The sequence below is a fragment of the Delphinus delphis genome, chromosome 11 (assembly GCF_949987515.2).
Source record: "Delphinus delphis chromosome 11, mDelDel1.2, whole genome shotgun sequence".
NCBI lineage: Eukaryota > Metazoa > Chordata > Mammalia > Artiodactyla > Delphinidae > Delphinus > Delphinus delphis.
The window spans coordinates 39,062,788-39,086,029 of record NC_082693.1 but is presented as its reverse complement, the minus strand read 5'-3'; the positions used below and the strand labels follow the sequence as shown (position 1 = coordinate 39,086,029).

Here is a 23,242-nt window from a genome sequence, read left to right as displayed (position 1 = left end):
TGCCAAGTTGAAGCAGTAGAGAGGTGCTAGCTCACAGGTCACAAACTCAAATGCACAGCTGGGCTGACAAGGGCATGTTTGTTCAAATTTATTAAAGATTCTGTGAGCCAAACAAAACACAGCATGTCTAATGCAGCCCAGAGGCCACCATTTGGTAACCCCTGAGGGCCTTTTTTTTTTTTTTTTTTTTTGGCAGCGCCTCGAGGCTTGTGGAATCTTAGTTTCCAGACCAGGGATTGAATCTGGGCCCTCGGCAGTGAAAGTTCTAACCACTTGGACCGCCAGGGAATTCCCAGGGCTTGGTATTCTTACTATAAGGCAGGTGAATTTCTAAGTGCAAATGGATTGCTTTTGAGGGATTTTGAGCAGGGGCAGATCTTATTTGTGTTTTAACAAGATCGTTAAAGTACTTTGGCTTGAGATAAAGATAAGAGTTAAGCACCAAGGTCACGCAATAGGCCCAAGCCACCTCCCTGTGCTCTCCTTTCCTTCCCTGCAACAGAGCCAAGGACCCAGCCAGCTATCTTCTCTTTCTATCTCTGCCCACTCTCCTCATTGCATTCTCTTCACTCCAAGCTTGGTTGCTAAAAGGGAAATCAGCTATTCACGTCCTCTCATTATCTTGCTACTACCAAAGACATATATATATACATACATACATACATACATACATACACATATGGAGTATATTATATATAACATACACACAAATATGTATGTATATACAAGTATATGCTTTTTATTTCTCAAGGTTCTACTTCAAATCACTGGGGAAACAGAATAGAGATAAAGGTACATGCCCTGTTTCAAGAGTACAGAATTCATTTGTTCATTCTTGCCCCTGACTCTTGCTCAGATAGTAACGGGACACAGTCTAGTCCTTTAGAATTGCGCTCTTATTCTTCAGTGGGGGGTTTTGCAAAACTCATCCCTTCTTTTAAGTTTCCCTGTACTACTCCCTCCATTTTAGAGGAAGGGTTTAACTCCATGAAGGTGGGACTTCCCAAACAGTACATGTATCAAGGTCATAGGAAGGTAACTTGCATCCCTTGTGACAATATCTCACCATTTTCTAATCTCTAAAATGCTAATCATACCTTCCCCTGGGTAAAATGAGATAAAATCTATAAAGTGAGTGGCACATAGTAGGTGGTCAGCTAATGTTTGACTCAGCCCATGATCCCCTGTGGGCATTTCCTCACAAAGTTTCAGATGGATATTTCTGTAGTTTCTTATCCACTTTTCTTTGGTATTTGTTCTAGCACACACTAGGGCTCCCACAAAAGTGACTGAGTGAAAACTTGGCGGCAGTGGGTTCCTCACCCCACAATAAACACTTTCAGAAAATGCTACTACGCAATGGAATATTACTCAGCCATAAAAAGGAACGAAATTGGGTCATTTGTAGAGACGTGGATGGATCTAGAGACTGTCATACAGAGTGAAGTAAGTCAGAAAGAGAAAAACAAATATCCTGTATTAACGCATATATGTGGAACCTAGAAAAATGGTACAGATGAACCTGTTTTCAGGGCAAAAATAAAGACACAGATGTAGAGAACAAACGTATGGACACCAAGGGGGGAAAGCGGGAGGGGATGGTGGTGGTGCTGGTGGTATGAATTGGGAGATTGGGATTGACATATATACACTAATATGTATAAAATAGATAACTAATAAGAACCTGCTGTATAAAAAAATAAATTAAAAAAAAAAGAAAATGCTACTACGGGCCTTTTGTTACTGAGCAGCCGTACCTTTCAGAACCCTATGGTGCTCTCACATTCCACCTGGATGGCCTGATCCAAATGGCTTATTTAAGCAAGGTCACACTCGTTGCTCATCAACTACGGGAGGTGAAAAAGACAGTTGCTTGGTTTTAGAACGAGCACCGGTAAGCCCCAAAGATCCCGCCTTCCACGGGGCGAGCCTATCAGCGTTCCTCTAGCGAAGAGCGGCAGCTCAGTAGGAACCAATGAGTTCCGCTCCCTGGAATGATCCCGCCCATCCGTTTTGTGTTCGCTCTGCCTCTTGTAAAATAGAACCGGGACTTGCGCTTCCTCTTAGCGTGCCTATCGGCTGGTGTCTGCGTTGAAACTCTACGGAAGACTGACCTTAAAGGGGAGGGAGCAGCGGGGGGCTGGGGCCCTTTAAAACGAGGCCCGCGGGTGCCTGCCCCTTTAAGGGAAGGGCGTCCAGACGACAGAACCTGAGCCCCAGATTACCCCGAGTCTTCGTCACAGGCTGCAAGAAACGGCTCCTTCGCTGGGTCCGGGTGCTTGGCGGCGGCGGTTTCATCCCCGCTGGTCCTCCCCGGGCCCGGAGACACCCCCGCCCCAGTCATGCTGAGCAGAGTATGGAAGCAGCTGACTACGAAGTGCTATCCGTGCGAGAGCAGCTATTCCACGAGAAGGTCCGCGAGTGCATTGTGAGTGCGGGACCCGGGCAGGAAGGGTAGGACCAAGTGGGGAACGGGAGTCGCGGGAGAGGGAGAGTCCGGGTCGGAGTGAGACCACCTGGGCTCAGAGTGCCGGCAGACAATGCTTGGTCCAGGGGCTAACGACGAAGGGCCCTGGTCCGACCAGTGCTCGGGCTGGCGAATCCCTAGATCGGGTCAGCTGGGTAGCTGCGCGATAAACAAAGCCGATCGGTTTCCGTTCCTCCCACTCGACACGCCCCTCCCCCCTCCTGTCCCCCAACCCCGCCCATGTTCGGAGTGCAGGTCTTCGTGTGTCTGGGAGCCTGGTGAGCCTGCCGGTTTTAGTCAGATGGTTGGAGAGGGATGGGTTTGGCTGGGGGGAGGCTTATTTGCACTTACCCCTCAAACCCAAATAATGTTTGACGAAGGGGAGACGAACAGTGGACTTTGGTGGGTTTCCCTCTTTAGAAGAAAGTACTCTTGCTGAGGTGGATTCTACTGTCTAGAGATGGGGAACAACTAAAGTTTCCCCTTCTTTTCCTCCCCCTTATTGGTGTTTGTTAGAAATCCTGCAAGCCGAGTTTCCTAGCTTCCCAGCCATTCAGGGATTTCCTGTGAGTGGTTTCCCCCGGTGCTACAGAGGGCACCTGGCTGCTTTCCTTACTGCCTCACTGCCACCTAGAGTAACAGCTGAAACTGCCACACAGCAAGGGACTCCTCACTTCTGGGCCAGGGACACCCAGTGGAGTTTAGGGGATCGCATCTTTCTCAGGCCGGCTCTGAACTCTCATCTCTCTCCTTTCTTCTCTGTCTCCTCCCTTGGAGCTCCCCTGGGTAGCCCTCACCCACAAATACTAAAGGGAAAGGGAAGGGTTTAGAAGAATAGAAGTTAGTGAGTGGAGAACCCACTGATGGGGTCATCCTTCATTTTTCTCAGACTTGGCCCTAGTCTGCCCTGGGCAGCCTCAGATTGGAGGAGGGCTAAAGTGAGCCATGGCATAACTAGGTCTGCCCTTATCTGTGAGGACTGAGAAGTAGGGAGTAGATCTGTCCATGTGTAGAGCTCCAGATCTGCTTTCAGGAAGCTTTCCTTGTGTGTTTCTTAGTGGATAGTTCCACATGACAGGGTTGGGCATATCGTGGAGGCACACCCAGGCCTTAAGACAGTGTAGAGCCAGAGACCCACATTCCTAGAGAACAGGGAGGGATGAGACCTTGGACAGAGAAGCAGCCTCCTGGATGTCTCCCCCATCCTTTAGTCCCATTAGCTGAGGACATCAGTGCTGGCCAAGGGCAGCCTGAAGGCTTCTAGTACCTCCCCCACCTGGCTCCAATCCCCTGCTCTAGAAAATGACCTAGCCTCTGCTGGAACTGCATGGAACTGCGTGGAACTCCAGTCTGACCTTTTGAGCCCTCCCACCTTCCTGCTTATTAAGCAAGCCCAGGGCAGAGCACTAGGCAGTAAAAATCTTGCAGTTACAATCTGAGTGGCTCATTCTACCCTACTTCCCTGATATTAAAAGCTACAGTTTTGTCCTGGACCCTTGGTTCTCCTGGGGTCTATGACTTCTCTCTTTGCATAGAGAGCTGTATGCAGATTCCCTGTAGGGTCAGCTCCTCTTGGGGACTGGAGCGCCTATGAGACTGATTCTGCCTTCTTTTTTTAAATTTATTTATTTTTGGCTCCGTTGGGTCTTCGTTGCTGCGTGCGGGCTTTCTCTAGTTGCGGCGAGTGGGGGCTACTCTTTGTTGCGGTGCATGGGCTTCTCATTGCAGCAGCTTCTCTTGTTTCGGAGCATGGGCTCTAGATGTGCGGGCTTCAGTAGCTGTGGCAGGTGGGCTCAGTAGTTGTGGCTCTCAGACTCTAGAGCGCAGGCTCAGTAGTTGTGGTGCACGGGCTTAGGTGCTCCGTGGCACGTGGGATCTTCCTGGAGCAGGGCTCAAACTCGTGTCTCCTGCATTGGCAGGCGGATTCTTAACCACTGCGCCACCAGGGAAGTCCCTGATCCTGCCTACTTCAAACGCAATAACATCTCAAGATTCTCTGGCCCTGGTTGTGGAGCCAAGCTGTCTAGTGGCTCCTTCCCTGGGCAATAGCAGCTTACTTGCGGTAGAGTAGGGATGCATGCATGTGTAGAATAACCTGGCCAAGTCCTGCCATAACTGTCCATTGGAGGAGTAGTCCCCCAGGGGCATGGGACAGACCCTTTGAGGCCTACCCTGCAGTTGCAAATCACCTTAGGTAGGGACCAGGGATTGATAGCTTTTAAAGGGACTGATGCCAGCTCTAGAAACTTTATAGATGTGGGGCCCCAATTAAAGCCTACTATTAAGGACAGGGCATCAAAGAGGCTCTAGTTTGGCCCAGAGCAGACCTGATCTTTCAGGGCCCCTGAATAAACAGAGTGGAAGCTCTGAGTTGGTCTAGGAACATGATTCCTACTTATTTTCTCCTAGAGCTTGGATCAAGGTGGGAGTGGAGGAAGAGGGGGGTGCAGCACCAGGACAATGCAGACATCCCCTTCTTCCCCTCAAACCTGCTTCCTTTTCCAATAATGTACTAGGAGTAAATTCCCTCTGGTTCTGTGGCCTGTTTCAGGTGTGCGGATATGTGCATCTCCAGGCGTCTTCTCTGACAATTTACCAACCAGGGTTCAGTTGGAACTATTTTTTTCCTGGGAAAAAACCCTTGTAGAGCTGGGCATGGTACTGTTTTCCCAAGTGCATGGGACAGCCCCTGTCTGATGCTTCTTGTAGGCCCCTGAGGCCTTGACTAGAAGGAAGTACTGGGGAGAAAGATGGAACCCCTGGAAGTATGGAGCCTAGTTTTGGGAAAGTGTCCCTGTGGAATTAAGAGAGGCCATTGGGGCTGTGAAATGTGTGGGGCTTAGAGCTTCTCATCTCGCTCACACTCTGCCACAGATCTCAACACTTCTGTTTGCGACACTCTACATCCTCTGCCACATCGCCCTGACCCGCTTCAAGAAGCCTGCTGAGTTCACCACAGGTACCTGTGACTTCCCTCCCTTCTGCCTGCCCTCTGCCAGTGTTCCCGTTGCCATGGCACCAGCCTCAGGGGAAGCAGCCTATGGTGCCTGCTGGGAAAGGAGGGGTGGCTGTTCTGGAGCCTCTGCCTCTTCTGTCTCCCTCCCTCCACAGGCAGAGACAAGCTGGTAGAGTGGAAAGTCTAGATGGAAGTCCCTCAACTAACAGAGCCACAGGGCAAGTAATGCAACTCTTGTGACCCTCAGTTGCATCCTCTACAAAATGAGCCTAACAGTCTCTACCCAGTCCACTGTCATTGTGTAGAGCAGATATGATGGCTAATGTGAAAGCTCTCTGTGAACCTAAAGCAGGCAGCTGCAGGGTGAATGTTATCATGGGCACAAGCTCTGTCATCTCCTCTCCTAGTGCTCCTAGTGCTCAGAGACCTCCCTGACCACTGGGACCCCAGGACCCGGTGATGGTGACCTTTCTCTTGGTAGAGAGTTCAGATTAAAGCTTTCTGTAGGCATTGTGTGGTTAAGGGGAGGGACACACTTACCACAGTTCCTAGCTCCAGCCTGTCCAGATCTGCCTGTCCTGGCCTGAAGCTTTCCTCCCCTCCAGACGGCTTTATGCACCCTCAGACAAGAAGGCAGCTAGTCCTCAGTGTGATTTCCCTGGGGACTTTCTCCATGATTCTCCCTCCCCGCCCTGCGCCCCCACCATTTCCCTTTGCTATACCTAGCCACTGATGTAACCAACCTCACAGACCAGTCATTCATTGTATTTGCAGCTTACAAAGAGGAACCTATGATGGAGGAGAGCTGGGGAAGGAGGGAAGTGGGGGAATTTCTGGTCCATACTCTCTCCACCTGGGACCACTGATTTTTTTTTTTTTGTGGTACGCGGGCCTCTCACTGTTGTGGCCTCTCCCGTTGCGGAGCACAGGCTCCAGATGTGCAGGCTCAGTGGCCATGGCTCACGGGCCCAGCTGCTCCACGGCATGTGGGATCTTCCCGGACCGGGGCATGAACCTGTGTCCCCTGCATCGGCAGGCAGACTCTCAACCACTGCGCCACCAGGGAAGCCCCTGGGACCACTGATTTTTTAGCTGCCACCCTGGCCAGAGAATAGGTTGTGGGGTTCATAGTGTGAGCTCTCCCAGGGCTTCCTGCCCAGCTCTGCCTCAGTGGGCCCAGGCCCTTCTTTCAGGAGACAGGAGGGAGCAGGAGAGCACACTGCAACACAGATGGCTCCCAGAGCTGCACACTGATGGCCTGCCTCTTCCCCATGCCTCTATCTTTTGTAGCGGATGATGAAGATGCTACAGTCAACAAGATTGCGTAAGTGTCATTGCCTCAGTACCTGGCACTAGTAGCCTTTAGAAGCTGGGATCTGAGGCCCCTGGAGCTGGGGGAGAGTAAGGTGTCAGAAGAGAGAGTTTCTGCTTCTGCCCCATTTCTGGCTTCTTCTGGCTTTACGCTATCCTAGGGATGCTTGGAAAAGCTGCTGTTCCTGTCTCCCAGGTTGGGCCGGGAGCTTCAAGCAGCCTCTTGGCCAGGAACTCTGAAGCCTCTTCTGCGGGCCTAAGTCACCAGAAGTGGCTCCAGCTTGGCGTCACCTCCCAGCAGCCACTGGAGAGGGTGTGGGGTGGGGATACAGACTGATGGAAACGGCAGGGGATGGGGAAGGTGGAACCCCCAAAGGCGGGGCATGCTTATTTCTGAGAGGATGGCCCTTACTCTAGGCAGTTATTATTCACTAGCACCTAAAGAGAAAAATATAGAGATGACCCCTCTGATTCAACAGGCAACAGATTAAAAGGCAACCCCCCTCTCTCACCTCCCATGGACCAACTAGATAATTGTCCCTTCTTTTCAGCTGATGCAGCCCAGGGCACAGGCCTTGGCTATGAAGCTGGGTTTCAACTCCCCTTGTCCCCGCTTTGCCTTAGTACCTTCCCATAGGGCATAGCCATATGGAGTGACCCTGCTCTGTCCAGGCTGAAGAAGGCAAGCTCAGAAATCCACTTCCCTGAGCTGAGCAGAGAAGTCAGGCACTTTAGCTTGGCATCATGCCCGGCACACCCTATAGGCAAGTGCGGGAGGACCTCATTCCTGGGGACAGTCTGGGCAAGTGATATGGCAGGCGACCAGTTTCCCATAAATGCCTGAGCTGTTCCCATCCCACATGCCAAGGCTTTCCTGGAGGTAAGGGCTATGGTGGGGAGGCAGTGGGTAGAGCCCCAGCTAGACAGCTCTTTCCCTAGGTCTGTCACTGCTACAGCTGGTTCTAGAAGTCACAAGTGCCTGTGGGGACGAATGGGGCTTCTTGGGCCCAGGGAAGTGAGTGTCTGAGCTAATCAGAGGCACTTCCCCTTCTCTGCCCAGGCTCGAGCTGTGCACCTTCACCCTGGCAGTCGCCCTGGGTGCTGTCCTGCTCCTGCCCTTCTCCATCATCAGCAACGAGGTGCTGCTCTCACTGCCTCGGAACTACTACATCCAGTGGCTCAACGGCTCCCTCATCCATGGTACATCGATCCTGGTTGCAGCTGAGGGTGGGGATGGAGAGCAGATAGGGTAGGGCAGACACAGACAGCCTGGGCTAATCAGTCATAGAGCACCCCATCCCTCCCGCCTTCCCTGCCACATGGTCAGTCCCCAGTGGGTTGGGGTCCCCCCTTAATGACCATCTCTGCTTCTCCTTTTTTGCTCTAGGCCTCTGGAACCTCGTTTTCCTCTTCTCCAACTTGTCCCTCATCTTCCTCATGCCCTTTGCATATTTCTTCACTGAGTCTGAGGGCTTCGCTGGCTCCAGAAAGGTGAGTGGGGGAATGTATCAATCAATCTGTGCAGACAGGAGACAGGATTCCACTGAGATGGTTCAACTGAAGAGATTTTAATGAAGAAACTATTTGCAGAGGTTTAATCAGCACTAAGGAGCTTGAGGCGCTAGTGACAACAGGAGGTCATGACCACCCCTAAGCCTGTGGGAGCCAAAGGAAGAAATAATTTCTGGAAGCCACTGATAGTGGAAACTGGGGAGGTGTGGCCACCCAGGAGAGGAGCTAGTGTCCAAGGTGCCCAAGGTGGGAGGAAACACAAAAAATTACCCTGGACTCTTTCTCTTCCTACCTTCCACTCTCCTGCCAGCCCTTCCCATTGGGCAAGGTGAACAGGAAACCAGAGGGCAAAAAGCTTATGTGACACAGACCTCGGGGTCAGCCTCCCAGGGCAAGACAGGGATGGAGAAGGGATCTGGGGAGGGGGATTGCAAATGAAGGATATCCAGTAGAGGGAATGATCCCGGACTGTGGGGCAGGAGGACAGAGTGACTTAGCAGAGTAAGCGGGAAACGCCCTCCGCTGCCTCCTGAATCCGGTCCTCTCGGGTCCCCAGCCAAGCTGCCATCTCTGCCGTCTCCTTCCTTCCCCACACTGCCCGCACCCCACCTACTGCCTCCTCCTGTAGGGTGTCCTGGCCCGGGTCTACGAGACGGTGGTGATGCTGATGTTCCTCACTCTGCTGGTGCTGGGAATGGTGTGGGTGGCGTCAGCCATTGTGGACAACAGTAAGGCCAGCACGGAGTCCCTGTATGGTGAGAAGGCCAGCTTCCTCCCCACCCTCCAGGCCGGCTGACTCTTCAGCTGGCCGATGTTCCCTTGCCCGGACCAACTGTATCCCTCTAAAGTGGAGCAGTTGGGAACCTTCCCCCTTAGACTGAAGTTTCAGACAGATGGATTTCAGGCCAAATCCAACCTGTAGAAGTGTTCCATTGGGCCCATACAATGATTTAAAAAAATGTGAGTCCGTTGAAACGGGGAGATTTCACATTAATATCCAGGTTTCTGGCTTTGCTTGACAAGGTTGAGGATCTGGCCACACTAGGCCCCAGTGACTTGGGCCAAATAGTGGTTGTGCCCTTTAGATAGGATCTCCAGTTTGCTATAGTCTCTGTCGCTCCTTCTTCTGGCCAGCTTTCTTCATTTACATTACTTTCCTAACCCCTATAGGCTTTTGTCTTGTGCCTTTGCCTAGACTCTGAGGCCTGTCATCCCCCAGTAAGCAGGAGGAGAGAGATGGGCTGACGTACTTTTTTTTACCCTTAGACTTCTGGGAGTACTACCTCCCCTACCTCTACTCCTGCATCTCCTTCCTCGGGGTCCTGCTGCTCCTGGGTGAGTGTTCAGGACCTGAGAGGGAATGGGTAAGGTCCTCAGGCCAGCGCAACCAGGGTGGAGGACGGAATGGAAGGGTGGGTAGGGGAAGCGGTAGAGAGAAGGGTCTGGTAGGTGACTGGCTCCTGTCCCCACAGTGTGTACTCCGCTAGGTCTCGCCCGCATGTTCTCGGTCACTGGGAAGCTGCTGGTCAAGCCCCGGGTATGTAGTGCCCCTTGTCCTTTGATCCTGCAGGGCGGGCTTCCTGCAAAGCTGGAGCCAAACAATGAAGCAACCCTACAGTTGTGCAGTGCACACCTTGCAGAGGGCCACAGCCTTTGCTGGCTCCTGTATCCTTGACCCTCATCACCTGGAGCTGGTCACCAGGCATACAAAGCAGAAGACATGGCAGCTGGGAGGGACTGCATAAAGTGCCTGGCCGCAGGGCGGTGAATGAGGGAGGGGGAAGGAATAGGACAAAGGAGGCCTGAGATGAGCAGGCTTCTCCTGGGGCCTTTGGGATCAGGGAGCCTCTGACAGCCCATCCCTCCCTTTCCCCCGCCCACAGCTGCTGGAGGACCTGGAGGAGCAGCTGCACTGCTCAGCCTTTGAGGAGGCAGCTTTGACCCGCAGGATCTGCAGTGAGACGCAGCTCTTCCCAGTTGGGATGGTGAGCGTGGCTTGGGCAGGGCCTGTGCAGGACTCGGGGACAGCACCATCTTCTCTGCCCTCAGATCCCACTTCCTGCTGGCTGCCCTTGGACATGGAACTGCTGCACAGACAGGTCCTGGCTCTGCAGACACAGAGGGTCCTGCTGGGTATGTGGGTTGGTAGGCACTGGGATGCCTGCTTTCCCCAAGGAGAAGAGAGCCTCATTCTAGGCCCTTGCTAACTGCTTCCCATCCCTGCACAGAGAAGCGGCGGAAGGCTTCAGCCTGGCAGCGGAACCTGGGCTACCCACTGGCCATGCTGTGCTTGCTGGTACTGACGGTACGGATACCAGCCTTGGTGGGGGTGGGAGGTAGTAGGCCCATGAGTACCTTAGACCTTCTCAGGGAGCAGGGAGGAGATGCAAGGACCTGGTTATCATCAATAATAGTAGTTGCCTCTCAGCGAGTATCTACTTTGTGTCCCGCCTTGTGCTGAGCACATCAGTCCCCATTTTGTAGATGACGAAACTGAGAAGTTAAGGAGTTTGCCCAAGGCCGCGCAGGGCCTAAGCAGTTATGCAGGTTTGCTCTGGGGTGAAAATAAGGGTCGAAATCCAGTCCATCCCCCCATTTGCTACATCCTGGACTTGGGAATAAGTCTTATTTGTCTGGAGGAAGAGGTATATTTTTCTATTTGGCCTTTTTGCAATCCTTCCCATCTGGAGAGGGTGCATCTTATAATACCCTCAAAGGTGCTCTCTTGCTAGCATCAGCCTTCAGGAGGTCCCACACAGCTAACTGGAAACTGAAAATGTTGGACCAGAGTGTCTGCTTTTAACATTCAACTCTGGATACAACTGTGGGCTGGGACAGGGATGGGAGTCCATGACCTTGCCTCACACAGGGTCTGTCTGTGCTCATTGTGGCCATCCACATCCTGGAGCTGCTCATCGATGAGGCTGCCATGCCCCGGGGCATGCAGGTACTGGGCTGCCCTGCCACCGTATCTTTTGGGGAGGGCCTAAGAAAGGCTGGGTGAGGGGGCAGAAGCTGAGGCCAGAGGGTATTGGGTGCAGGTGGCATTGATGATGGTGGGGCGTGCTGCACAGTGACACTGCTCCATCTCTCAGGGTGCCTCCCTGGGCCAGGTCTCCTTCTCCAAGCTGGGCTCCTTTGGTGCCGTCGTTCAGGTCGTACTCATCTTGTATCTTTCTGGAAACCCACCGTTGCCTCTCTTCACCAAACCTGTCTCCTCTGGGTTGCTGGGCAGAGCTACAGTGGGAGTGATAGGGAAGGGGGCAAGACTTGGCCAACCCGGGGTTCAGAAAGAAGGAAAAGACTTGATTTGAAAGGAGCGCTGGGGGAGAGAGGTCTGTTCCCTTTGAGATGAGGCATTAATCCTTGGGAGCAGACCAGTTCTTCCCTAACCCAGTGACAGTTACCTGATGGTTTCCTCGGTCGTGGGATTCTACAGCTCTCCACTCTTCTGGGGACTGCGGCCCAGGTGGCATGACACAGCCATGACGCAGGTAGCTGGCCTGGGGGGCGTGCCTGGGCACTAGGTGCTGGCAGCTCTGCTACCCTGACCTGCCCTTTCCTTAATCCCACCCAGATAATTGGGAACTGTGTCTGTCTCCTGGTCCTAAGCTCAGCACTTCCTGTCTTCTCTCGAACCCTGGGTAAGTAGCAAAAGGAGGTAAGAGAATTGGCTTTTTTTGAGTACCTACTGGTACTAAGCAGACACATTATATTCATGCTCTCTCTAATTCCCACAACAAACCTATGAGGAGGGATTATCTCCATTTTACAGATGGAGAAACAGAGGCTCTATAAAATGCTATGCTGAGCTTCAGAGTAGTGTTGCTTCAAAGCTCATACTTTTTCCATTTGCTACATCCATCCCACAGCCTCCCCTACTTACTTCCATTTTTTTTTTTTGGTGGAGAAGCACCACTTTCCCCCAAATCTTCTTTTGTGGTGGATCATCTGATAAACAGTTCTTTCTTTTTCTGCGGCATGAGGGATCAACCCTTGCCCCCTGCAGTGGAAGCACGGAGTCTTAACCACTGGACCACCAGGGAAGTCCCAACATTCTCATTTAAAAGACGAAAAACAGGGACTTTACCGGCGGTCCAGCGGTTAAGACTCCGTACTTACACTCCAGGGTGCGTGGGTTCCATCCCTGGTTGAGGAAATAAGATCCTGGCTTGCCGCGCTGCGTGGCCAAAAAAAAAAAAAAAAAAGAGAAACAGAAAAGCTAACTGATTTACCCAGAGTTATACAGCTTGTTTGAAGCAAGGCCAAGCCAGGCTAGAACCTCTGTCTCCTGAACCCCAGTCCAGTGTCAGTGCTTTTTCTACACGCTGGGCATGAAATAGCATGCTCAGTTCTTCTCCCATCTTTAGCTATGATCTAGCATTACCTGGTAAAAATGTTCAAAACTGTAACTGCTTCACCCAAGGTAGTAGGGGAGTTGCATAGGTTCCCCACCTCCCCACCATCGTCATCTATATACTGTACATGATTTAGTATTTACGTCAGTTCTATTTGATTCTTAAGTTCATATTCTCTCTACTCTACCATTTGTACTTATGCCATGGCGATTTAGGAAACTTGGCCTGTGGGTCCACCAGTTAGTTCCTTTAAGGTTGGATGCTGGTAGGAATATTTTTTAAGTGGGGGGGGCGGGGCTCCAGAATTTTTTTTTTTTTTTTTTGCGGTACGCGGGCCTCTCCCGCCGCGGAGCAACAGGCTCCGGACGTGCAGGCTCAGCAGCCGTGGCTCACGGGCGCAGCCGCTCTGCGGCATGTGGGATCTTCCCGGACCGGGGCACGAACCCATGTCCCCTGCATCGGCAGGCGGACTCTCAACCACTGCGCCACCAGAGAAGCCCTCCAGAATTTTAATTTGATGATTATATTATTATTGTTAGGGGCTTGGTAAGTGTTGGAATAGTGCCTGGCACATATAGTGCTTTATGTGTGTTGTCTCATTTAATTCTCACAGTCCCATTATTTTCTCTATAGTTGAAGAAACGGAGGCACAGATATTTAATGAATTTGCCCCAGATCACACAGTTAGATAGGGCGGGGTTCGGATATGAACCAAAGCAGCCATGACCAGAGTCAGAGCTCTTAGCCTCCACACTGCTCTGTCTACTAAAAAGAACATTTGGCTTGTAGGCTCCTGGCCCAGGAACAAGTAGCAGGCCCAGGATGCTCCTCAGGACTCCTGGAGCCAGAGGGCACCCCCCATGGGAGGAGAAGATGCCAGACTCTGGAAGGGAAGTTAAAGCAAGCCTAGCTGCTGACACTTTCTTCAATAGCCCTGAACTGTCCCTGAGACAGAGCTTGGGAGATAGGAATAACGAATGAATAGAAGCCAACCTATTAGTTGCAGTGTTGAGATGTGGCCACCAGGAGGCAGCAGAAAGCTGGGCTCTGAGCCAGGGAAGGGTTGGGGAGCCTACCTCCCATCCTGGCCTTTGTACTTCAGGGCTCACTCGTTTGGACCTTCTGGGTGACTTCGGACGCTTCAACTGGCTGGGCAATTTCTACATCGTGTTCCTCTACAATGCAGCCTTCGCGGGCCTCACCACTCTCTGTTTGGTGAAAACCTTCACCGCAGCTGTGCGGGCAGAGCTGATCCGGGCCTTTGGTGAGAGGGAGTGGCGGTGAGGCTGGTGGGGTTGTGGGATGGAGCCCTCTGGAACAGTGGTCATCCCAAGCAGGGGAGATGGCATGCTGTCTGCTTTGCAGCGTATCTCATCCACCCATTCTGTGGCTTGGTTGTCTTATCCCTGAGGACTGAACCTATATCCTGCTTTTGACTGCCCACCCTGCCTCTTCCACAGGGCTGGACAGACTGCCATTGCCGGTTTCCGGTTTCCCCCGGGCATCTAGGAAGACCCAGCACCAGTGACCTCCAGCTGGGGGTGGGAGGGAGAAAACTGGACACTGCCATCTGCTGCCCAGGCCTGGAGGGGTGCCCAGGGGTGGGTGGACCTCAGGACCTGGAATCTGAGAGGGTGGGTGGCAGAGGGGAGCTGAGCTGTCTGCACTGTTGCATCATCTGAGCCAGAGTTTGGGACCGGGCCCCCCAGCTTTTCCAGATTTAACTGTGGGCCCCAGCGTGAGGTGGGGCTGGGTGACTGGGTCTGGCTCCCCGTCCCAAATTCGTTTACACATCAATCTGCCTCACTGCTGTTCCAGGCCATGCCCATAGCCATGTTTACATGATTTGATGTGCAATAGGGTGGGATGGGCGCAGGGGAGGGACTGAGCTGGGGGCAGACTTGGAAGGCAGATTGTCTCCCTTGCCTCTGGCCCAGCAGAGCCTAAGCCCTGTGCTATCCTGGAGGAGCTATGGACCACTGGAGAGACGGGGTCATAGGGAGGAGAGGCCACAACCATCAGCAATAAAGTTGATCCCAGGGTCTGCTTTGGTTTTTTTAAAGGGCCTGTCTCTGTGTCTATTTGAACAGCTTTGCTCCCACCAGTCCTGAGTCTGCAGAGAGAAACAGAGGGGTCCTTCCCACCATCCTTTCCCTTCCCCTCCATCCGCATCCTCAGTGACCTTTGGGGACTTGGGTCTGGTGTTAGACCATACAATTAGGCAGTGGGAAGCTCCTCTTCCCTTAGCCTTCCTTAAAGCTGGCTGGTCACCTGACTTTTCCCTATGCCCAGACCTTATTTCTGTGCCTTGGTTATTGGGGGTAGGTGGGCATCAGTGTAGGAATGGGATAACATCCCCCTATATAATATCCCCTTCCCCCCTACACAAGCCCTTTCCTCCTTGACCTGCCTATTGGATGTAGAGTAAAAGAAGTGGCTGCCTGACAAGGGTTTATGATTCTCAGAGAAGAACCTAACTCCATCTTTCCCGAGGCTATCAGTGTCTTGAATACTCTACAAGCCCCCCTGCTGTGTTGGGGGTAGAGGCAAAGTTTCCGCTCATGGTTATGTAGCTTGTACATTGCACAACTGCTAGAGGCACCATTCACCTCACAGTCACTGTATGTATAGTTACTATGACTTTTCTTGCAAATGGCAATCAGGTGGCTTGAGGAAGGGCTGCTTTTTTCTAATGTACACAGTTACTGTGAATGTTAGCCATAGAGCTGAGTGAGGAGTGAGTATGGAATACCAAAAAAAAAAAAAAAAAGTGTAGTGCCACAAATACTTGCTGAGCACCCTACTATAGGCCAGGTGCTCAGCTGAGACTGTGTTTAAGTTTGTGCTTAAGAACTGCTGTGTGTAGTAAGGGTGACATTTTAATACCATACCACAGTGGATGGCAGTTAATCACTGGTTCTCAAGGAAACATAGAGGTCCGGTGTCAGAACATCAGGGAAGGCTTCTTAGAGAAAGATTTTTTTTTTTTTTTGCAGTACGCGGGCCTCTCACTGTTGTGGCCTCTCCCGTTGCGGAGCGCAGGCTCAGTGGCCATGGCTCGTGGGCCCAGCCGCTCCGCGGCATGTGGGATCTTCCCGGACCGGGGCACAAACCCGCGTCCCCTGCATCGGCAGGTGGACTCCCAACCACTGCGCCACCAGGGAAGCCCAAGAGAAAGATTTCTAAATGATAGTAGATTAATGGGTGAAGTGTTGCAGGCTCAGAGCCTCTGAGATGAGACCCGAATGGCTCCAGCGGGGGCAGAGAAGGAGAAAGATAAAGAGGTGACTAGATGGAGGGTAAAGGGAAGAGATCATCAGACTGTTAGAGACTATGACTTTAAGTACCCACTGCCCTCCAGCAGTTTCCAATCCACAAGTTGGGTGTTTGGCAAGGATAAGAGGGGACAAAAGTTTGAAGTCCTCAACCTGACTATAGGTATGAAGCTCTGTTCCTGATTCTGGGGAAGCTCCCAGCAGAAGGCTGCAAAGCTACCTGGGAAAATGGTCCCCTGGTATCCAGCCCTTCCAGTCTTGGTTACTGCTAAGGAGGAGAGATGGAAGTGGGGGAGGACCACAGAAGGGAGGCTCTGGTTGTGTGCCCAAAGGGCTTGGCTGGCCTTGGGCAGAAATTGGATCCCATAGCTCCTGGATGATAGCGGGGGGACATGGTCTGCCATGTAGGCTTGGGGAGAGCAAAGATCCAATTCGAGTATCAGGGTGGTTTGGTGCCACACATGGGCTTAGAGGTAGAGGGATGCTTATCCAGGCAGCCAAGGACTGTACAGCTGTTAGAATTTCCTAGGCAGGTGCCTGCCTGGTTTCCAGGGTGGAAACGAAGTGGACCAGCGGTGGCCGACTAGAGCCCCCGCCCCGGTGGTAGGGGGCGGGACGGTCCTGGGAGAAGGGCGGGGGGCGGGGCCAGGGGCCACTTAAGGCGGAGCCCCGGCGTTCTGGCAGAGCCGGAGCCTGACGGCAGAGCCCGGCAGGATTGGCACTTACCCACGACCCCCCTTCCCTGCTATGATGGCCGGTCAGTAGCAGGTTCCAGACCCCCCGGGGGTATGTAGGCAGAGCTAGCGGCAGCCAGGTGTGCTGAGCCACAAGAGCTCTAGGGCACTCTGGGGGCAGCTCTGCCTGCTGCGCTCTCTGGTGCAGGGGGAGATGCCCAACTGACGAGCGAGCTGGTGAGGACAAGAACGTTCCCTTTTGGCCCGAGTCCGCTGCATCCATGGCGCTGCCGGCCAGTCTGGTGCCCCTGTGCTGCTTGGCACTTCTGGCGCTGCCGGCCCAGAGCTGCGGGCCGGGCCGGGGGCCGGTTGGCCGGCGCCGCTACGTGCGCAAGCAGCTCGTGCCGCTGCTCTACAAGCAATTTGTGCCCAGCGTGCCCGAGCGGACCCTGGGCGCCAGTGGGCCGGCCGAGGGGAGGGTGACAAGAGGCTCTGAGCGCTTCCGGGACCTGGTGCCTAACTACAACCCCGACATCATCTTCAAGGATGAGGAGAACAGTGGTGCAGACCGCTTGATGACCGAGGTAAGGAGGGCTTCTCCCCACCTGCTCGAGGGCACCGCCAATTTCTCTGCTCTCCTCTGGCAGCTGGCGGAGGGGACGGGGGATGGTGTGAGCTGGACTTCATCTATAGGGACCTTGATCTCAAGGATCTACCTACACTCCTCACCCCTCACCCGCCCCCCACCCCAAAACACACACACACACACACACACACACACACACACACACACCTCTCTGCTGGCTGTACTGAGTGATCAGGAGGGATCCAGGGAGAGGCTGCATGGGGAGGGGGAGAAGGGACTAGTGAGAGTGAAGCTGGGAGAGACAGGGAGGGCGGGGAAAGGAGGATGGCGGCAGGCGAGACGGGAAATGGCTGAGGCGTGGACCGGGGGTCAGCTACCGAGCCAGGCAGGAAGGGCTGGGGTGAGCTGGGGGCCAGGAGCTGGCTAGGCAGCAGACAGAAAGCTCTACCCTTAGCCTGGCTCCTGACCTGATTGTGTTAAAGCTCTGTGGGCTAAAGAGACTGAAGGGGCTGGGAAAGGGGTGACCAAGGGTCAGGTCATCAGGCCATCTACCTGAGGAGGGGCTGGGCAAGAATTGTCTTTGGCATGGGGGAGGCATCTCAGAACCAAGGTAAAGCTATTCTAGAGTCTAAACGACTGTCCTGGAGTGAAAAGTGATCTTTGATGGGAAGAACAGATGGGCCCACCTGAGAATCAAAGGGTTCCTGTGTCCCTCAAACTCAGTGTAGCTCAGGGACTTTCCTTGGAATTAAAGGGTTAAAATGAATTCAACTACCATGTATCAAGCATCTGCTGCAGACCAGAACCTAACCAACCTATGGTGAGGTGTGAAGGCCCACCTCTGCCCTGTGATCTCAAATGTCAGAGCTGGAAGGAAACTTGGAGGTCACATTCTTCCACCCCCCCACCCCACCCCCACCCCCGCCTCCCATTTTTACATGAGAGCTGGGCCCCAGGAGGAAAAGTGATTTAATCAAAATCTTGAAACTAATTAGTGGCATGCCTGGGACTAGAATTCAGGACTCCTGATTCTAAGTCCTATACACTTTCCATTACACCACCTAATTGTGTATGGAGTGGGGAGGTGGGGGGAGAGGGAGGGGTACGGATTTCCTCTGATTAACTGCCATAGTTTTCCAGGTTACTTTGTTAGGAAAACCTGTCCAGGGGAGAAAGAATTCCTTCTTGCTCTTGCCCTGAAGCATTCCTCCTCCCCAGAGATTGGGAAGGGGATACTCCTTCCCTCCTGGCCAGGGATGGAATATCCTGGCCCTTTCCTCTGGTTTCCACCTGCAGCAGAGGGGACAGAACAAGGGATAGGCCCAGGAGAGGCTCTGACAGGCCTGGGAACCCCCCTCGGTCCTGCTTATCTCCCACACCCTGGCTGCAAAAGGCCTCCATTGAGTTGGCTCTGCACTGGGCTGCTGCCCCCGCAGGTCAAGGCCTCAGGGCCTCCTTAGGGGACAAAACGACAAAAAGTTGGAAGGAGTTACCACTTTTCCTGTCTTCCCCCTCCCCTCCTTTCCAACCCTGCGGAGGTGTAGAAGACTCGGGAAGAAGGGCAGGGGGGAAACGTCCCTCTGGCAGTTAGGAGAAAACCAAGTCCGAGGAGAGGTCAGAGCGGGGAGAAGAAAAGGAAGCTGTCCTCTCTGTGCCTCCTCCCGCGAGGTCCGTGCTGTGGTGCGCGCCAAGGTCTCCGGCTCCCAGACTGGAGCGGCCGAGATAACCGTGGTCTCACTCCCCCGGCGCAGGCTTCCAGCCGCTGCTGCTTTTCCTCCTCTCCACTCCCACCCTGCAGGGGGCCCCCCAGATCCGCGCAAGGGCTGCTCGCGTTATTCTCAGGTGTTACTCCCACGCCTTTCTGCGCTGCCTCCGGAGCAGAGACGGAGAGATTGGGGGCTCTCAGGGCTGGTGGAGCCCGAGCTGGAACTGGGAGGGCTGGCCGCGCTGGGGGAGGGGACCCGGCGGGCCGGAGCAGGGATGGGGGGCGCGGCTTTCTGCCCTTTCCTCTCTCTGAGCCGGGGCGGCTGAAAAGCGCCTTTGTGGATGGAGCTGCTGAGTCCGCTTCTCCCGGCGCGTCCCCGGCCTCGGCCCGGGATTCTCGCTCGGTTAAGTCATCCGGGAGAATGGCCATTGTACTTCGCGCAGCCCCCGCCGCCCCAACCCTTTTTCCAGCAGCCTAGATCCCGTACGGCTCCGCTTGGGCACCTCTGTGGGGGGGCACTCGCACCACGAAAGGGTTAATGCTAGGGGCTGAAAGGAGGAGGAGGAAGGAAGGAAGGAAGCGATGCCCGGTGCCAGGGAAGGCAACGAAACAAAAGATGAATCAGGCGGAGGGAGGGCAGCCGGGGCTTGGGGCGGGGGCCAGGCCAAAACAGGGGCTCCTCTCGCGGAGCCGGGCTGCTCAACCCCTCCCTGACAAAGCTTACACCCGCTCTCTCCACTCTTGCCCTCTCCCAGGTTGAACTGAGGTCCCAGAACAACTAGGGATGAGGGGCGGAAATTAAAAGTGGGGGAAAGAACTAGGTTTGGGCGCTCCCTCTCAATATCAGGGGTGACCCCACAGTTCGCCAACGATGTTCTGGAGAGCATAGATTAGCGACTACACCCATTCAGATTCTCACTTCCTCAGGACACTCAAAATCTGGGAGGGACTGGAGGGGTGTCGGGAAAACAAAGAAGAATTAACCCGCCCGCCCAGGTCGCTTTAGCCCCCATGCTGGTGGTAGTGGTACTGAGGAGACTGACTCCTTTATTCCCCGCCAGCGTTGTAAAGAGCGGGTGAACGCGCTGGCTATTGCGGTGATGAACATGTGGCCCGGAGTGCGCCTACGGGTGACCGAGGGCTGGGACGAGGACGGCCACCACGCTCAGGACTCACTTCACTACGAAGGACGTGCCCTGGATATCACCACGTCCGACCGCGACCGCAATAAGTATGGGTTGCTGGCGCGCCTGGCAGTGGAAGCCGGCTTCGACTGGGTCTATTACGAGTCCCGCAACCACGTCCACGTGTCTGTCAAAGCCGGTACAGTACGGGGTGGGTGGTGAGGTCCCTCCGGGAAACTGAGGGTACGCAGCCCTGTTGGGACTCTAGGGGACCCCAGGCGGGCGTTAGTGTTGTAAACCCCCTTCCATTTCTGCCCAGGTTAGGACCAGATCCGTGGGAACTTGCATGTTGTTCCGGGACTGGTGAGGTCTGCGCTGGGCTTGACCCACGTCTTTGACAATATGTACTAACATTCTGGAACTGGTCTCCATGCAATCCTCTCTCTGCTTGTCCCCTCCAGATAACTCACTGGCGGTCAGGGCAGGCGGCTGCTTTCCGGGAAATGCCACCGTGCGCCTGCGGAGCGGCGAGCGGAAGGGGCTGCGGGAACTGCACCGCGGTGACTGGGTGCTGGCGGCAGACGCGGCAGGCCGGGTGGTGCCCACACCCGTGCTGCTCTTCCTGGACCGGGACTTGCAGCGCCGGGCCTCATTCGTGGCTGTGGAGACCGAGCGGCCCCCGCGCAAGCTGTTGCTCACTCCCTGGCACCTGGTGTTCGCCGCTCGAGGGCCTGCGCCCGAGCCAGGCGACTTTGCACCGGTGTTCGCGCGCCGGCTGCGCGCGGGGGACTCGGTGCTGGCGCCAGGCGGGGACGCCCTTCGGCCTGCGCGCGTGGCCCGAGTGGCGCGGGAGGAAGCCGTTGGCGTGTTCGCACCGCTCACAGCGCACGGGACGCTGCTGGTCAACGATGTCCTGGCCTCGTGCTACGCGGTTCTGGAGAGTCACCAGTGGGCGCACCGCGCCTTTGCTCCGCTGCGCCTGCTGCACGCGCTGGGGGCGCTGCTTCCGGGCGGGGCCGTCCAGCCAACTGGCATGCATTGGTACTCTCGGTTCCTCTATCGCTTGGCGGAGGAGCTGCTGGACTGAGCGCTCCAGGCATAGAAACCTCGTGGCATCCGCCTAAACGGGAGTGTGCGGGCTGAGATCTGGAGATGTGGGCAGCAGACGATGCTGATTGGGAGGGAGGGAGGGATAGGGAGAAAATGGACGCGATGGTTTAGGGGCAACCTCTAACTGAGAGGTTGGGTCCTAAGTAGATGGGGTTGATGATGGGTACTCGTCGACGAGGACTATTTCTCCTCTTCTTCCCCAGTGCCTCAGCCCCACCCGATTATTTTATTTTATTTTCTATTTATAAATTGTAATATAATAATCTGCTTGCCCCGCCTGGCAAGATGAGGGGCTGGGGCACAGCGTTAACAGTTATCTGACATGGGAGCCAATCTGACATCTGACATTTTCCTACAAGTGGGCTAATAAAGGGAAGGCTTCCAGGAGCTTATTGGGAAATATCTCTATTCAGATGGTGATTTACCTCCAGATTGGGGGAGGGGGGTACGGAGAAAGGGAACCATACTTTACTTCCCATTCCCCTCTCCTTCCCCAGCAGATCGTCCCACCCTGCTTCCTCCTCTCAGAGGAGGCATCCCAATCGACCAGCAACAGAGACCAGAAGAGTCTGCCCTTTTCTAGGCTGCTAGTTCTTTTTCCCACCCAGAGAGGACTAGCATTCTGCCCACATGTTTGCATACCGACTGTTGGAGGGACCAGGGTTACCCAAGGAACAAGAAAACCCAAAAACGTCCTTTTTCTGTTCATAGGGGCTCCAGAGGTGGCTCAGGCCACTGTGGGTACTGATACTTAAAGAATTCTGGCCCCCAATTGTTAGCCTGCAGTCCTGGTCCCTCCCTCAAGAATCACCGTAATCCCCATCCTACTCTGGTGTAAGGGGTCTACATGGGGCTAATGTTTTTTGGGGGGATGTAACTGGACCAACTGATGACTCATGGGAATCCCTAGCTAATTCATAACTAATAGTCCCCACACACTCTTGATCAAGAGAAAGAACCTGGACAGAGGGCTAGAACCTATCCCTCCTGATGGGCTGAGCCCAGATGTATGGGGGTAGAGGGGGCATAGGCTCTCCAAGCAAGGGCACATAGGAATTAAAACCTGAGCCCCCTTCCTGATCACCTGTCCTGGTTGTTGTTTCTACTGGCTTCCTCCACCTTTCCCCTCTCCCCTCTCCCATTATTTCTAGCTCTGCTTTCCTGGCCTGGGTGTTTCTGGAACCTCTGGGTCCAACGCAGCAGACACCTGGAATCCAGGCAGGCAAGTGCCCCGAGTTAGGAATGGAAGCTCCGAGGAAGTTGGACTGCACTGGAAGGAGAGTGTCAGGGCCCGGAGAATGGTAGGGGTTGGCGGTACCACCAGGAGCCCACCTTTCCCTGTAGCGGCTGTGCTCTTCCTGCACAGGGTCCCTGCTATATACTGCCCTCTAGTGGCCTTCAGGATCGGTTCCCTTCCCGGCCAAAGGAAAAATGCTGCGCAGAGGGTGGACTGGATTTGTGCAGAGGAGCCTTCCCCCAGGATGCAAGAGATGGTGGATGGTACTTGTTAAGCTGCCAGGGCTTAGCCACCGGTATCAGGGGCTGGCGAGGAACCCACCTGCCTCTCATTTGGAAAGTGGCACTTTTGTATCCCTTGCACCTGGTTTAGCTCTGTGGCTCCTGGAAGCTGGAGGTATGGTTGTAGCCTGTAGTATTCCAGATTTCCATGTGCGTCCAAGTTGCCCACTCACCTCCCTCACCCTGTGACACTTTGAGTTCAGTGTCTGGAGGTGAAAGCATACTTAGGGTTCCAGGTAGTGCTTGATAAAGCCGACATTTGGAAGCAGGCCAAGTTTACCTTTAGTATCTTTCCACCTCCCATTTCCCTCAGTCCACACCAGGTGCCCATTACCACCACCCTCCCCCTTTCAGAGGGATTTCAGAAACACAGTCCAAGCTGTGGACCTTTCCTTCCTACTTTCTAAACCTGCTCTTGTCTCATTCTATCAGATCCTGATGCCCTACTGTCATGTCACTCCAGGTGATGACTAATCTGATAAACTAATTAGTATTTCTACGTTGGTAGGGCTGTTTTCACAGGCCTATTACATGATCAAAAGATCATGTAATGCATATATCTTAAAGGCCTGCTGAAAATAAGGCCTTAAACCATGAGACCATAATGGTGCTGATTCCTAGCACCTTAATATGTTGGGCAGGAGAT

The 23,242-nt window shown here is 54.0% G+C and overlaps 2 protein-coding genes across 4 annotated transcripts; both read left to right on the top strand.

Annotated features, from left to right (window-relative positions):
- Positions 1–2,045: 2,045 nt before the first annotated feature.
- Positions 2,046–14,916, top strand: LMBR1L (limb development membrane protein 1 like). 3 transcript variants are annotated; one of them, XR_009521189.1, is made up of 18 exons: positions 2,046–2,428; positions 5,342–5,426; positions 6,714–6,747; positions 7,795–7,934; positions 8,122–8,225; positions 8,875–9,001; positions 9,513–9,581; positions 9,719–9,783; positions 10,130–10,202; positions 10,296–10,379; positions 10,475–10,551; positions 11,116–11,193; positions 11,342–11,415; positions 11,650–11,740; positions 11,824–11,890; positions 13,707–13,868; positions 14,065–14,205; positions 14,545–14,916. XR_009521189.1 is itself a non-coding variant. In XM_060024711.1 (17 exons), the coding sequence occupies exons 1-17, from the start codon at positions 2,357–2,359 to the stop codon at positions 14,130–14,132; spliced, it is 1,470 nt and encodes a 489-aa protein (XP_059880694.1). In that variant the 5' UTR covers positions 2,046–2,356; the 3' UTR covers positions 14,133–14,916. The 3 variants fall into 3 exon arrangements, 2 of the variants coding, with proteins under 2 accessions (XP_059880694.1, XP_059880695.1); XM_060024711.1 differs by having other exon boundaries at positions 14,065–14,916; XM_060024712.1 differs by lacking the exon at positions 11,116–11,193 and having other exon boundaries at positions 14,065–14,916.
- Positions 14,917–16,834: 1,918 nt separating this feature from the next.
- DHH (desert hedgehog signaling molecule) lies at positions 16,835–21,471 on the top strand. The gene is made up of 3 exons (XM_060026196.1): positions 16,835–17,137; positions 19,906–20,167; positions 20,430–21,471. The coding sequence occupies exons 1-3, from the start codon at positions 16,835–16,837 to the stop codon at positions 21,053–21,055; spliced, it is 1,191 nt and encodes a 396-aa protein (XP_059882179.1). The 3' UTR covers positions 21,056–21,471.
- Positions 21,472–23,242: the final 1,771 nt, after the last annotated feature.

Coding starts and splice junctions, on each gene's coding strand:
- LMBR1L (XM_060024711.1), top strand. CDS start 2,357: ATGGAAGCAGCTGACTACGAAGTGCTATCCGTGCGAGAGCAGCTATTC. Junction 2,429..5,341: donor AGAAGGTCCGCGAGTGCATT/GTGAGTGCGGGA, acceptor ACTCTGCCACAG/ATCTCAACACTTCTGTTTGC. Junction 11,891..13,706: donor TGTCTTCTCTCGAACCCTGG/GTAAGTAGCAAA, acceptor TTTGTACTTCAG/GGCTCACTCGTTTGGACCTT.
- DHH (XM_060026196.1), top strand. CDS start 16,835: ATGGCGCTGCCGGCCAGTCTGGTGCCCCTGTGCTGCTTGGCACTTCTG. Junction 17,138..19,905: donor CAGACCGCTTGATGACCGAG/GTAAGGAGGGCT, acceptor ATTCCCCGCCAG/CGTTGTAAAGAGCGGGTGAA. Junction 20,168..20,429: donor CCACGTGTCTGTCAAAGCCG/GTACAGTACGGG, acceptor TGTCCCCTCCAG/ATAACTCACTGGCGGTCAGG.